This window comes from Armigeres subalbatus, chromosome 3 (assembly GCF_024139115.2).
Source record: "Armigeres subalbatus isolate Guangzhou_Male chromosome 3, GZ_Asu_2, whole genome shotgun sequence".
NCBI classification, from domain to species: Eukaryota; Metazoa; Arthropoda; class Insecta; order Diptera; family Culicidae; genus Armigeres; species Armigeres subalbatus.
The window spans coordinates 154,472,919-154,487,261 of NC_085141.1; the positions used below are offsets into that span (position 1 = coordinate 154,472,919).

General features: G+C 42.5%; 1 protein-coding gene across 1 annotated transcript in view; it reads right to left on the reverse strand.

Moving 5' to 3' along the window:
- Window positions 1–3,459: 3,459 nt before the first annotated feature.
- The window catches only part of LOC134225139 (uncharacterized), a 274,191-nt gene continuing 263,307 nt past the window's right edge, over window positions 3,460–14,343 (reverse strand). Inside the window, exons 5-6 of the mRNA XM_062704973.1 lie at window positions 5,831–5,955; window positions 3,460–5,769 (exon numbers count right to left, since the gene is read on the reverse strand). Of these exons, the coding sequence (XP_062560957.1) occupies window positions 3,955–5,769; window positions 5,831–5,955 (1,940 nt within the window). The 3' untranslated portion in view covers window positions 3,460–3,954. The remainder of the gene's footprint in view (window positions 5,770–5,830; window positions 5,956–14,343) is intronic.

Here is a 14,343-nt window from a genome sequence, read left to right on the forward strand (position 1 = left end):
TGGGGGACGGATATCGCCATCATAGCAGATCCTTACCGGGTACCCACCAGGAACGGTAATTGGGTCACCGATGGGTCTAAAATGGCGGCGATATGGACAACGGGGAAATACCCAGTCCGAGAGTTGGTGTCTTCGACACACGAGGGCTTCGTCATTGCCAAAATCAACGGGGTCTTCTTCTGCAGCTGCTATGCGCCTCCTCGATGGTCGATCGAGCAGTTCGGTCGAATGCTAGATTGTTTGACGGCTAGCTTGATGGGGCGTAGGCCGGTGATGATAGCGGGGGACTTCAACGCTTGTGCCGTTGAATGGGGAAGCCGATCCACGAATCAACGGGGGCAGATCCTGCTGGAATCGCTTGCCATGTTGGATGTGAACTTGGCTAATGTCGGTACCAAAAGTACCTACAGCTGGAACGGGGCCGAATCGATTATCGAGGTTACGTTCTGAAGCCCTGGCCAAACGAGTAGTTCGAACTGGAGGGTAGATGATGGCTACACTCACAGCGACCACCTGGCGGTTCGCTACGGTATCGACTATACGACCAGCATTCAGCGAATAGAAGAAGGGACGAGGCCTAGCCCTCGTATGTGGAAGACATCATACTTCGATGACGAGTTTAAGGAAGCGCTCCGCCGCGAGCACAATACTCTCGGTCTGAGCGGCGAGCAGCTGGTAACAGTACTCTCGCGTGCATGCGATGCCACCATGCCTAGGAAAGTCCACCCTAGGAATGGGAGGCCATCGGCTTACTGGTGGACTCAAACAATTGCGAACCTGCGCCGCGCCTGCCTACGGGCAAGGAGGCGGATGCAGCGAGCACGCACAGAAGAGGAGCGTGTTGAACGACGGGTGGCGTTCGTGGCTGCTAGAGCCGCTCTGAAGACTGAGATTAGATCAAGCAAAAAAGCCTGCTTCGAGGGCCTGTGTCAAAGTGCCAAAGCGAATCCATGAGGTGACGCCTAAAGGGTCGTGATGGCCAAGACACGTGGGGCGATGGCCCCTACAGAGCGGTCTCCAGAGATGCTGGAGAGGATCATCGCAGGGCTCTTCCCACGTCACGACCCAAGTCCCTGGCCTCCATTTGTGGAGCTACCAGGGGCCAGGGTGGGCGATGAGGGAAGAGCAACTGTGGCGGAACTTGCGGGGATTGCACAGTCCCTTAGTGTAGGTAAGGCGCCAGGACCGGATGGTATTCCGAACCTGGCCATCAAAGCGGCCATTGCTGAGGCTCCCGAGATGTTCAGATCTGTCATGCAGAAATGCCTGGACGAGGGAGTCTTCCCTGAAGCATGGAAAAGGCAGAGCTTGGTCCTATTGCCAAAGGCGGGAAAACCACCGGGGGATCCGTCGGCATATAGACCAATATGCCTGCTTGATACGGCGGGGAAGGTGCTCGAGAAGATCATCCTCAACAGGTTGTGCGGATGGTCTATCGAGTAACCAGTTTGGCTTCCGAAAGGGTAAGTCGACCGTAGACGCTATCTTGTCGGTTACCAAATCCGCGGAGATAGCTATCCAGCGTAAAAGGAGGGGAGTTCGCTATTGTGCAGTAGTGACTCTCGACGTGAGGAATGCTTTCAATAGTGCCAGTTGGGCAGCTATTGCAGATGCGCTCCTGCGTCTTGAATTCCGAGTACCTGTACAAGATTCTCGGAAGCTACTTCCAGAATCGAGTACTGGTATACGACACGGAGGCGGGTCGGAAGTGCGTTGACATAACCTCAGGGGTTCCGCAAGGTTCCATTCTGGGTCCGGTGTTATGGAATGTCATGTACGACGGTGTCTTGAGGTTGAAGTTCCCGGTGGGCGTGGTAATCGTCGGCTTCGCTGACGATATTACGCTGGAAGTCTACGGCGAATCAATCGAAGAGGTGGAGTTGAGCCCAATTGACATGGTAGATCAATAGTTCTGAATTTAAGAATGATTTGGAGAACTTAGAACAGCCCTTTTAGACATATTAAGATCGTAAATCATTCACATAGCCTCTGATAGCCTATATGGACACCATGGGTTGGCTTTGTTTTGAGCTCGGTTGACTTGGTAGACCAATTGGTCTGAACTCCACATTGATATGGAGAGCTTAGAACATCCGGTTTGGACATATTAGATCATGAATCATGCACTTGGCCTCTAGGGCATGTATAGACCAGCGGAAGTGGTAGATCATTATGCTTAAGCTCCAGAACATCTAGTTTGAAGATATTTAGATCGTAAATCATGCACATGGGGCCTGTATGGACATCATGGGTTGCTAATGTCTTAGAATTGAGCCCAGTTGAAGCTCCAAGCAATTGAACTCCAGAATGATTTGGAGAGCTTGGAACATCCGCTTTGAATATATTCAAATCTTTAAACATGCACCTGAGCTCTAATGGCATGTATGGACATCATGGGTTGCTATTGACTTTGTATCGAGTCCTGTTGTTTTGGTAGACCAATTCGTCTGGACTCCATAATGATTTGAAGAACTTAGAACATACATTTTGGACATTTCTAGATCGTAAATCATGCGCATGGCCTCTAAGGGCTTGTATGGGTTGTTATTGGCTTGATATCAAGCCCAGTAATATTGGTAAATCATTTCGTCTGAACTCCCGAATTCATCCGGTTGCGACATATCTAATATGTAAACCATGCGCATGACCTCTAAGAGCCTGTAAGGACACTAAGGGTTGCTATTGGCTTTGTATTTAGTTCAGTTGACCGGGTAGACCAATTAGTCTGAACTCCAGAATGATTTGGAGAACTTAGAACATCCGGGTTGGACATATGTAGACCGTAAATGATACACATGGCCTCTAAGGGCCTGTCCGGGTTGTTATTGGCTTGATTTTGAGCCTAGTAATTTTGGTAGATCAGTTCGTCTGAACTCCAGAATGATTTTTAGATCTTAGAACATCCGGTTGGGACATATCTAAATTATAAGTTATGGGTATGCCCTTCTAGAGCCTGTATGGGCACCATAGGTTGCTATTGGTTTCGTACCAAGCGTAATTGACCTGATAGACCATGGCTCTAAAAGCCCTAGGCCGGCTCATCTGGAAGAAGAAAAAGGGGAACTGATCCGTTTGATGAATGCATGTACCGTGACCTGCCCTAATTTCGCGCATCGCCTAATACCGTGGTTTTCATCAAAAATCAGAACCTGGCTATCATGGACATCGTATTATTTGGTGAAATGTTCAAACATATTATGTTCGAGCATTTCACCAATTAATGTGATGTCCATGATAGCCAGGTTCTGTGCTTTATGAAAACCACGGTATTAGGCGATGCGCGGAATTAGGACAGGTCACGGTATTAGGTAATTAGTAAATATAATTAGTTAAAAAAAATGTTTATTCTTATAATTTAATCTTGAAATCCGCTTCTAGAGTGGAATAAAACTGAAAATGTTACTTGAGAATGGGCCATATCGTGTTCTTTTATCGTCTCTTAACAACAAATTGGACAACTCTTATTCAACATATCTTTATTTCTGTTTTTTTACACACGTTTATTTCTGTTCAACTCATTTACTTCGCGGTGGTGTATGTACAACTCGTTGTAATCTCTGGTCCGAGGACCTTGACCATTCCGGAGACTGTCACGACCTCTTGCAGTTAGGTGGATGCTTGATTGAGCGCTTTGGGTTAATAAGGTATCAAAGTCTTGCATACGGCTAGATCGGAATACTTTCGCGAAATGTTTTGGTTGAGTGAGTCAATAAATTATGTGTCCAAGAGGTCATGAGCTGCGGAATGATCTGATATTTTTCCCAATCGAGGGCATAAACTAGTGCTTCAAATCTTAACTACCTAAAATACTTGAATGCATTGTTGTTTCTGTCGGGATATTTCCAGGATATTGGGACTTTGGAGCTTTATCTTAACTAGCTTACCAACAACAAACTTACTCGTAGAAGGGAAGGGAAAGGACTAAGGAATGAGGTCCGAAGGGAAACTGAAAGTTTATCTCCGAATTTTGATACACGGTTCGCAGCTGCCAGGCCTCACAAAAGCAGGATGGCATTGGGGACATTTGGCGTTTTCACCGTACCAAGCCGTACTGTCGTCATCGCTGCGGGCATAGGCTGGGATTCTTATTTGAAAAGAATTGACTGCGGCCTCATTGTCGTACACGCTTTTCGCTGCAGCGACGTTTTCCAGCGGGAAGGTGAAATCCGGGATGGCCAGCTGTTTGCGCAGTTCAAGATAGTTGTGGTTCGGCTGCTGGATTTTGCGCCTGTTTGCTTCAGCGAACGAGTTGCCGGTCGAGGAATTCTCGCCTGGGTTTCCAGTTTCGGAGGAAATCGAGCGAGCGGTTTGATTGTGTTCGCGATTCGTGTCGGGAGAATCCTGAGACGCGGGGTTCAGTTGGGTAAGTAATTTTTCTTCGTCGGTCAGTGGCGCATCAAGAGGTGGATCAAGCCCGAAGGATGGAATAGACCACTTCCACTGGTAATAGATTGGAGGTCCCTTGGTGGTTGCGTCGTCGTAGAATACGTATTCTTTCTTCGGAGGAAGAAGATCGTTGGCAGGTGCTGGGACGCTGAAAGGCCGAGGTGCGTTATCGTTTCTGACTTGGATTTGAACGTCACCTGAAAGCTTGTCGATTCCGGACTTAATGGGTCCGCTGGACGGCTCATTGGTTATGGGTTGACGTGTAAATATCGCTTCATTTACGTAACGATTTTTAATTTTGTCAAAATTTGCAACGTTCTGGAACGGAGGAAGGATTTCTCGAGATGGAATTGGAACATCGGACGTCACCGGAGGACGTTGAAGCGCAAAACGGTTTTCAAAAAGACCGGCTGTAGCCGCTGGAGGGTTAAACAGGATCGTAGTTGGAGCACGGTTTGATTGGCGTGGGTCGGACAGGAGCTGTGGTTTAAATGTTGGTGCAGCAGTTGTTGTTGTAGCCGTGGAGAAAAAGCTTCTGGCAGTTGTGCTGACAACATTTGGTTGAAAAACTGAACCAGTTCTTGGCGCAAACTGTGCTGGATTGAGTTGAGGTGGTTGTAGATCAGAGACTACGATAGCGATCGGCTTCGTTGTTGGTCCTGATGAAGTAATGAAGCCCGCTTGACGTGGAGTTGTCGTGAATCTGGTGGTTGGGCGTACTGAAGTAGTCGAAGAACTGCTTACGAATCTCGTGGTGCTTGGTGGAACGGTTCGTGGAGTGGTAGTTAACGGAGTTGCTGCCTGTGTTGGCGCAGTGTTCTTGATACTTTCATTCCGATTGAAGAAGTTTGAGAAATCGTAGTCCTTTCGATTACCTTTCTTGTTAAAATTCAAGACAGATTCGAAAGGTTTGAACCCGGCTCCCAATGAATCTTTTACGGTGCCTCCACGTTTTGACTGTTCTTCTGGTGTGAACGGAGGTTCATAACGAATCGATGGTATTTTGACGTTGACTTGATCGTTGTTGCTGGCAGCCTCTTCAACCCTATTAAATGTGTCTGTGGTGATAGCGCGAGCCGTAGTTCTGTTCTCATTATCCTTCACGTTACGACGTTCATTGAGTTTGTTACCCTGCAGTTGTGTTTCCCCTGAGCTCAGCGGTATTACGGTGCTCAATGGCGCATCTAATGCCTGCTTATCATCCTTTCGTTCCTTATCATCGTCTTCCTTGGCATAACGCGTGCTCCAATGAATAGGAAGACCGTGATTACTGGCGCTCTCTTCGAAAATTTCGGTTGTCGTCTGCTTTGGTTTAGTCGTTTGTGCTTTAGTCGGCCTTTTCCCATTCGAAGATATGGTGTTCTGTGGTGCTGGAATATTTGTCTAAAATGATGCAGAATTTAATTTTAATCAGAGTCATATAAATATCGAAATATATGCAAACCTTGAAAAAGTTGTACTTTAACGATTCCATGTTGAAGCCGGCCGCGTATGGTGTGTCCAACAAATCTGGGCGTGGCGTTCGCAGTTCATTCTCATCATCCGTCACGAATGGTTTGTCCCGTTGACCTTAAAATACGTTGAACACAATTAGTTAAATGTGAGGTGAGGATAGGTGAGATGAAGATGAGATTTGAAAGCGCCAAAGCGAACTTCAGACCAATTTTTATATTCCATGTTATTTCACTAGGCACGGTAAATGCTGGACAATGCATACCATTCTTACTTCGTGAATTCGAAGGAATAAAATAAACCCTGCGCATTAGCCTTTTGCCCAGCAACTCCTATCCCTATCTCCGCGTGGTACAAGCGGGGTACGAGTTACGTTAGGGAAAATCGTGTAACCAATCCCGGTGGGAGCTTTGACCATATGCTGATAGAGAGAGGGGGAGGGGGTTGCCCCTATCCGGAGGTAAAAAGCGGATCAAACGCCAAAAACTGCGGCTCACAACAGCGTCTGCTTCCCATTGCACGGGCGGCTTGACATCCTGTGAGTGCCAGCGACGGACTGTTAGTAAAACAATGCACTATGAACTATACTACGAACCTTCGGAAGGGGGTGGTCCGTAGAGTAGTTGCCTACACATCTGACTCTGAATCAGATGGTCATGGGTTCGATTCCCACCCCCTCCACATCCCTTTATAGAGGGAAAGTCAACATGACTTTGAAAGAAAGCTAAGTCTCCGGACGTAAAAAAGAAACATAACAATAAGTCTCTATGGCAGATTTTCAAGAATAAAATATATACAGGTCGATAAAGAAGATCACGATTGTAAACTCCACGGAGTATAAATAGAAATAGGTTGGACATATGGCCTGCGATGCCGGTCCAGTTAGGTAGGGTGTGTGCGCAAAAGAAAAGCACCACCCCAAACAGAAAGAAGAAGAAGGGAACCTTCGGAAATGTAGAGGATTTAGTGTCGGGCCTTGCTTTAAACAACTAGGCAACGCACAATCAGCGAGAAGGAATTAGCGATTGGAAGCTCGGTTTGTCAAACTGCAAATATCTCAATTTCATTGGAATATATGTAAGCACATTGCCGTAACTACAGGGGGCTACGGGAGGCTTAAGTCTAGGATTAAGCCAGCCTAGTATTTGTTTGCTATTTTGCATAAGTGTTGCACGTATATGATTTCTCTTTGAAACTATTTTATCTAGTTTTCTAATTTTGAACAATTTAATTATATCTTACGATAATAATGCTAAACACGATGGACATTATGCTCCTTTGATTCTCAGCGCCAGGTGTCACTGCTTAAAGAAGTTGTAGTAGGAACAGTAATTGTATGCTGATTGAATAAATAATAGGAGTAACTTTCCCAATTACATAATTTTTAGGTTATCGAAAAACGTATAACAAATCCTAAGTTTTCAATGGAATTTCTTAGCAAGTGATCAATCTTTTAAGATTTTTTCAGAGTGTAGTTAGTGATTTTTGCAAAGCCGGGCGTACAATCTCTTGTTTGTTTTTGCATCTTCTAAAAGATCAATAGTATTTTTGGAAGGTTTATCAAAGGAATACTTTGGGAAATATGATAGCCAAGTACAATCCATCGTATGACTGTACAGTAGACCTCTTCATGTTTTCAAAAAGTATAAAAATTTCAACCGGTCAGCCAAGAATCACAATTCTTATGCTCAAATAGGTCCCCTGTCCAATTTTCGGCTAATTCGGATAAAATTTCGAGGTGGCTCAAGTCGATTTACTGTTTTTGGGCTATTTTCAATTTTGGAAAAAATCTAACAAGAGACATAAACGTTGAAAACTATCGCAACAACCTCTATACGGAAGCTTTGGGTGTGTTTTATAAGTCTTGTGAACATTGCGATTCGTTTCGTTCACGTTTTGTCCATGTAAAAGTGATTTTCAAGCTTTTAAGTGTATAAAAATACTGTTTCCCCCAAAACTCGTTGTTCTACAAAATTCTGGAATTTATGACAAATGATTGCTAATTTATTATATTATTATTCCTCTTTTTTCCCTGCAAATTTGAGTAATATAATTGTCAATGTGCGATTTACCGTTAAATTCTTAAAAATCAGAAGCTGAACATTTGTCATAAAAAATTTGCACTTTAGGATTTCTTCAAACAAGTTGATATACAATTGATATACAAACAAGCTGGGAACAGCGTTCATGATGATGGCGATTTGCAGATCGATGAGAGAATGAGCAGGTTGAGGAGTAAATGCCGTTTCTCCGACTTCTGCATAATAAACGTGCACAGCACACACTTCAAAAGCATTTATGGGGATGAGGACGCGTTCTACCTGCAGCTGAAACGTGAGTACGATACGATATCTGCCTAAACCTCGACGTCAAAATCATCATAGGAGATTTGAACGCTCAAGTTGGCCAAAAGAAGAAGTTCAGACCGACTATTGGAAAGATCAGCGCCCACCGGCTGACGAACGAAAATGGCCTACGACTAATTGATCTCGCCGCTTCCAACTTCCTACTTCCAGCACAGCCTTTCGTATTCGTGCACCTGGAGATCGCCACTATAGTATACAGACAGAATCACAAATTGATCAAGTTACGAATGATGGACATTATCGATGTCAGGACCTATCCTGGTGCTGGATGCTACTCAGCAATGCAAATGATTACTGGTCTTCCAGTTGCAGACATCTTGCCTGGCATCTTGCTGAACTATCAACAAACTAAGTTGTCAAATAAAAACGGATTTAGTCAATTGTTGCATGAAAATGCATACCAAAAAGAAATGTAGTGTAATTTAAGTAAAAACCCAGATTAATCCACCTTCAGTGAGATTTTGACCCTTCCTTCGTCGGAAGGAAATATTGTCGTGTCGGACTCCAGAATTTAAAACGAGATAAAAGTACTCAACTTCCCACGGCGATTCAACGTATAAAGTGACAAATTAATTGCCTGCCAAAAGGCGGATTTCATGGGTAGTGACCACAAAACTGAATGAATACGCACTGTCCGTCATTCTGCCTATCTATCAGGCGCTCGTCGGATTAAATAGAGGCCTGAATAAGAGAAACGCGGATAGGTATGTGCCGCCAATCGAACCGTCAAAAAACAGCAACCAATCGAGCAGAAGACCTGTCAAGCAGCCAAAATGTTGGCTCAAATACTGAAAACGGCTAAATTCGATTTTATGTCGTTTTTAAATAAACAAATTTGAATGCATTTTACATTAGTTTGCAATAATATATGCAAGTCATTTATAGATTATGAAATTAAATTGCATTGCTTATTGGATTCTATTGTCATGTGAAGTGGACATATTAAATAACGGATTGTGAGATTTTATCTACATAAACCATTTCTTCCTTTTCATGTGTTGCTCTTTAATGAAGAAGATTGAATGCAGTGTTGGCAGAGTCATATCTTCTATCCGCGTTTCTCTTATTCAGGCCTCTAGTTAGTAACTATCGTAACACTGGTAGCATATACAATACATATACCTACCTAGATTTAGTTCTGAAAATGTATTGCGAAGGTTCGGCTACATGCCAGGTGCTGTGAATTTGGTTTCATCAGTACCCGCTAAGCTGCGGAGGACGACGGAGGTCCTTCGTAGCTTAGTAGGGAAAACACCTGTCTTGCGTACTGATTTCGTGGCATCAAACCCCACCGAAGTTCTGTAGATCAATCTCCGTAATGGAGGCAGTTATCGTAGAATAACGTTTTGTGACCCCATCTTGGTATATGTTTGTATTCCAAGTAGTTCTTGTTGTTGTCTTGAGCTCCGGGTAGTCTATGAAATAGAGTCAAGGTCGATGGATCAACCTCCTTAACCTTTTGTCTGTGCTCTGGGGTCAATATGACCCCAGGCCATTTTTTTTAGTTTTCAACCGATTCTCCTAATTTTTGGTAGTTTGGTAATATTCGCCGAGATCTGTCTCCTAAGTGCAAAGTCGCTTGAAAAATCTTGAAAATTTGCGCTACAGTGTACTTTTTTCAAAAAACTTACGTTGTCTGTGCTCTGGGGTCAAATTGACCCCAAATTTAAATTGCTATAACTTTTTCAATGTTGGGCCAATTTTGGATTTTTGGGGCTGTTTCGAAAGATAATTTAATCATCTTTCAGGTCGTTATCAAAGATTGACTATAGGTGGGCGGGTACATCGCGGGGAGGGGTTTTCGTAAAAAAGAGTACAAAAACAGTGATTTTTTATGCTTATTTTACTTATATCTGAAAATCCTACCCATTTTGAACTGCACCTTTTCAAAAAGGTTATGCAGGAAGGTGAGTGCTTTGACATTAGGCATTGATTAGCTTAGAGCTTGGTCGCTAGGTGGCGGTATATTTGAATTCATTATTTTAGACTACTCAAGTAACTCCGATATATAGAATTTTCCTCATTGTAAATATTCTTATCGCACAAATTTGAAATTTGTAAAGATGACGTATCTTTAACAAAGTTCGTCTGGTGGGGATGGACCGTCATGTGACGGAATAAATAATTAGGAAATTTACAAATAGGCGGCGCTAGTGTACTTGCAATATTCTTGCATATTTGAAATATTACTTTAGCTTGAGATCCCTCATACCTACAACCAAGTTGTATTCGGCAACATTGTTCAGGATGTCCAGGACTACAAAGCGGTGCTCAATATAATGAGCACTTCTTCCAAGATGCGGCGCTAGTGAGCTGTTATATTTGAGTATATTGTTGCATGTGAGATTTGATGTATTTTGGTTTGTAGTATTTTTGGCAAACATGAATGTTGTGGTAGAGTTCATCAAAAGTTTTCTTTGCATTCAACCTGCTCCAGCGATGCTGCAAATAATAGAATGTGTTCACAGAATATGTTTTAGGTCATCCAAGAAAACCCTGGAACTAAGGCCTTTGGGTCTTCATGCGTAACCAAAGATTAGCCAATTTGCCGCCTATTTGTAAAATTCCCAATTATTACTTCCGTCACTAGCCAGTCCATTCCCACTAGACGACCTTTGATCAAGACGCCATTTTAACAAATTTTAAATTTGTACGATAAGAATATTTACACTGAGGAGAATTCTATATATGTATCGGAATATCTTGAGTAGTCCAAAATAATGAATTCAAATATACCACCACCTAAAGGCCAAGTTCTAAACTTATCAACGCCTCATGCCGAAGCACAGGCATTCCTGCATAATCTTTTTAAAAAAGGTGCAGTTCAAAATGGGTAGGATTTTCGGATATAAGTAAAACAATCATGAAAAATCACTGTTTTTGTACCCTTGTTCACCCATTACTCCTCCCCGCGATGTACCCGCCCACCAATAGTCAATCTTTGGTTACGACCTGAAAGATGATTAAATTATATTTCGAAACAGCCCTAAAAATCCAAAATCGGCCAAACAATAAAAAAGTTATAGCAATTTCAATTTGGGGTCAATTTGACCCCAGAGCACAGACATCGTAAGTTTTTTTTAGCACAGACAGAAGGTTAACGGAGGCAGTTATTTGAAAAAAAAAAACAAGTTGTCAGACCCCTTCTTGGTATATGTTTGTATTTTAAGTAGTTATTTTCATTGCCGTGGCAGTGCTGTAAAATGTCATTTGCATTCGTTTGTATAATTTTCCCAGAACTTTTTTCAGAAGTTAGCTATTGATTCTTGATGAATGACGAACTTATAGCGCTTAAATGTGGCTACAACTTTGTCTAACAAGCCAATATGTTATCTGGGGCGTGGGAGGTAAAATGTCATTCAAATGACATTATGTCAAATGACACGTGACATTTTGGAGAGTTTTCACTCTCCAGCCTTAGATGTTGTATTTAGAGTAATGTACCCTTGACCAAAAATAAAGCCCTACTCAAGCTTTATGAGTACATCTAAAATTATGATGTGAATTTTACTTCTGAAGAAAGTTATTAACAAATTAGTCAAATGACATGCAGATGACATTTTACAAGCCTGGTCGTGGGCTCCGTAATGAAGGCGAGGCAAAATACGTAAATGGAATCCGTATTTTTTGTCGAAGAGACTTACAAACTTAATAACAGGTACTCATTAATGATTAATAATAAGCTACAGGCAGTGAAAGTTATTTTATGAAAATCTTTATTGTTTGCTGCAAATTGGGTCGAAAACGAGATAAAATCGGGTTAGGCAAAATCAGGGGTAGACAAAATCTGGGAGTGACAAAATCGGGTCAACCTCATCTGAGTGAATGTACGCATTCCTAGTACAGTAGCCGCTCGATAACTGCAAAATGTTTTTTTTCAGTTATCAAATGCCGTTCGATAACTGCAACGCACTCTAGACGTCAAACGTTTGTCAATCGACGTCAGATGCAAAAAAAAAGTGCATCTAAATGTGCAGCGCAATGCAGCTGTCATTGAGTCTGTCATCGGTTTGAAGTTTAGCGGTCCGATAACTGTAAAACTGTTGCAACTATCGAATTGCAGTTAAAAAGCATTGCAGTTAAATGACTTGCGGTTATCGAACGTCTGCTGTAGTGTTTGTTTTTGCCATGGTACTAGGTAGTCTATGAACTCCATATAGCAATGATCTGCAGATCAACCCACGAACGGAAGGCTATTGGTATATGTTTGCATTTCAAGAAGTTCAAATTGTTGTCATTAGCGCTGGGCAGTTATTGAAGAATAAACAAGATGTGAAACCTCATCTTGATATATTAGCATTCCAAGTAGTTATTGTTGTCTTGTTGTTGTTGGTCCCAGGTAGTATACAAACTTCATTCATATCACTAATATGAAGTTGTCTATTCTTTGGAAATGCAAAATGTAAATAAATTGGAACGATACAACTTCACGCCGAGAACGTGAGGGAAAAACGGGCTAATATCGCAAAGATCATGTACCATATTAAAATTAGATTAAGGACACTCCTCACGGAATCCAAAACGAAGCCCCCGGAACGCATACAACTTCACGCCGAGAACGTGAGGGAAAAACGGGCTAATATCGCAAAGATCATGTACCATATTAAAATTAGATTAAGGACACTCCTCACGGAATCCAAAAAGAAGCCCCCGAAAACGCGAGCACTTTGAAACTTGGATTCCGTAAGGAGTGACCTTAAAGACCCTCTAGATATTCGTGTAAGCCTAGAAGTCTTACTCCATAAATTTCTAGGATGGCCATTAGCATATGTCATGAACGCATTTTATTCATGGGCCCCAAAAGCGTGTACCAAATTTAAAACAGGCTGATATATCTCTGGTGTAGATGTTAATGCCTTACTTCAGGGTTTTCTTGGATGACCATGAACATTTGAAATGGGTGCATTCTATTCTACGTATCATAAAAGGCATGTATAACTATTCAAATAGGCCGAAAGAACTCTGGTTACGCGTGAAGTTCTTGAGGATTGTTCAAGTGTTCTCTTGGATAGCCATGAACATATGCAATGAAAGCGGTATATTCTATGTACCATAAGGGGCATATACCACTTTTAAAACAATCCGAAAGGTATCTGGTTACGTGTGAAGATCCTGAGGCCTATTCTAGCATTTTCTTGGAATACCATAAACATATGCAATGGACGTATTCCATTATATGTACCACAAAGGGCATGTACCACTTTTGAAACAAGCCAAAAGATCTCTGGGTACCCATGCAGATTTAAAGGCATATTCCAGGGTTTTCTTGGATGACCATGAACCTATGCAATGGACGCAATCTATTCTATGTACCACAAAGGGCATGTAACATTTTTGAAACAAGCCAAAAGATCTCTGGTTACGCGTGTAGATCTTAAGGCCTTTTCCAGGGTTTTCTTGGATGACCATGAACATATGCAATAAAGGCGTTCAATTCTATGTATCACAAAGAGCATGTACCAGTTTTGAAGCAGTCTGAAAGATCTCTGGTTACGCGTGTAGATCTTAAGGCCATTCCCAGGATTTTCTTGGATGACCATCAACATATGCAATGAAAGCGCTCTTTTCTATGTACTACAAAGGGCATGCACCACTTTTGAAACAATCTAAAAGATCTCTGGTTACGCGTGTAGACCTGAAGGCCTTTTCCAGGGTTTTCTTGGATGACCATGAACATATGCAATGAAGGCTCCAGAGGACTTATCCGAGAGATTTCTTCGATAGCGCAGAACATATGTAGTGATCACATTTGATTTCGAGATGCGCAAAGAGCATGTACCACTTTTGAGACAAATCCATAGACCCATGGTTACGAGTGTAGACCTTAAGGCCTTACTCCAGAGATTTCTTGGATGACTCGGAACATATACTATGAACGCATTCTATGCTAAGTACCACAAATAGCATGTAGCGTATTGAATTTGCATAATAGGCCTTTGGTTACGCGAGTAGATCTTTAGGCTTTACTCCAGAGATTTCTCGGATGACTAAGACCTCATTTCAGGGATTTTTGCCTTACCCGAAGCATATACTGTGAACACCTTCAATTCTAAGAAGCGCAAAGAGCTTGTAGCATATTTGAAACTGGTTGAATGGCCTTTGGTTACGCGTGTAGACTCTTAAGCCTTACTTCAAAAAT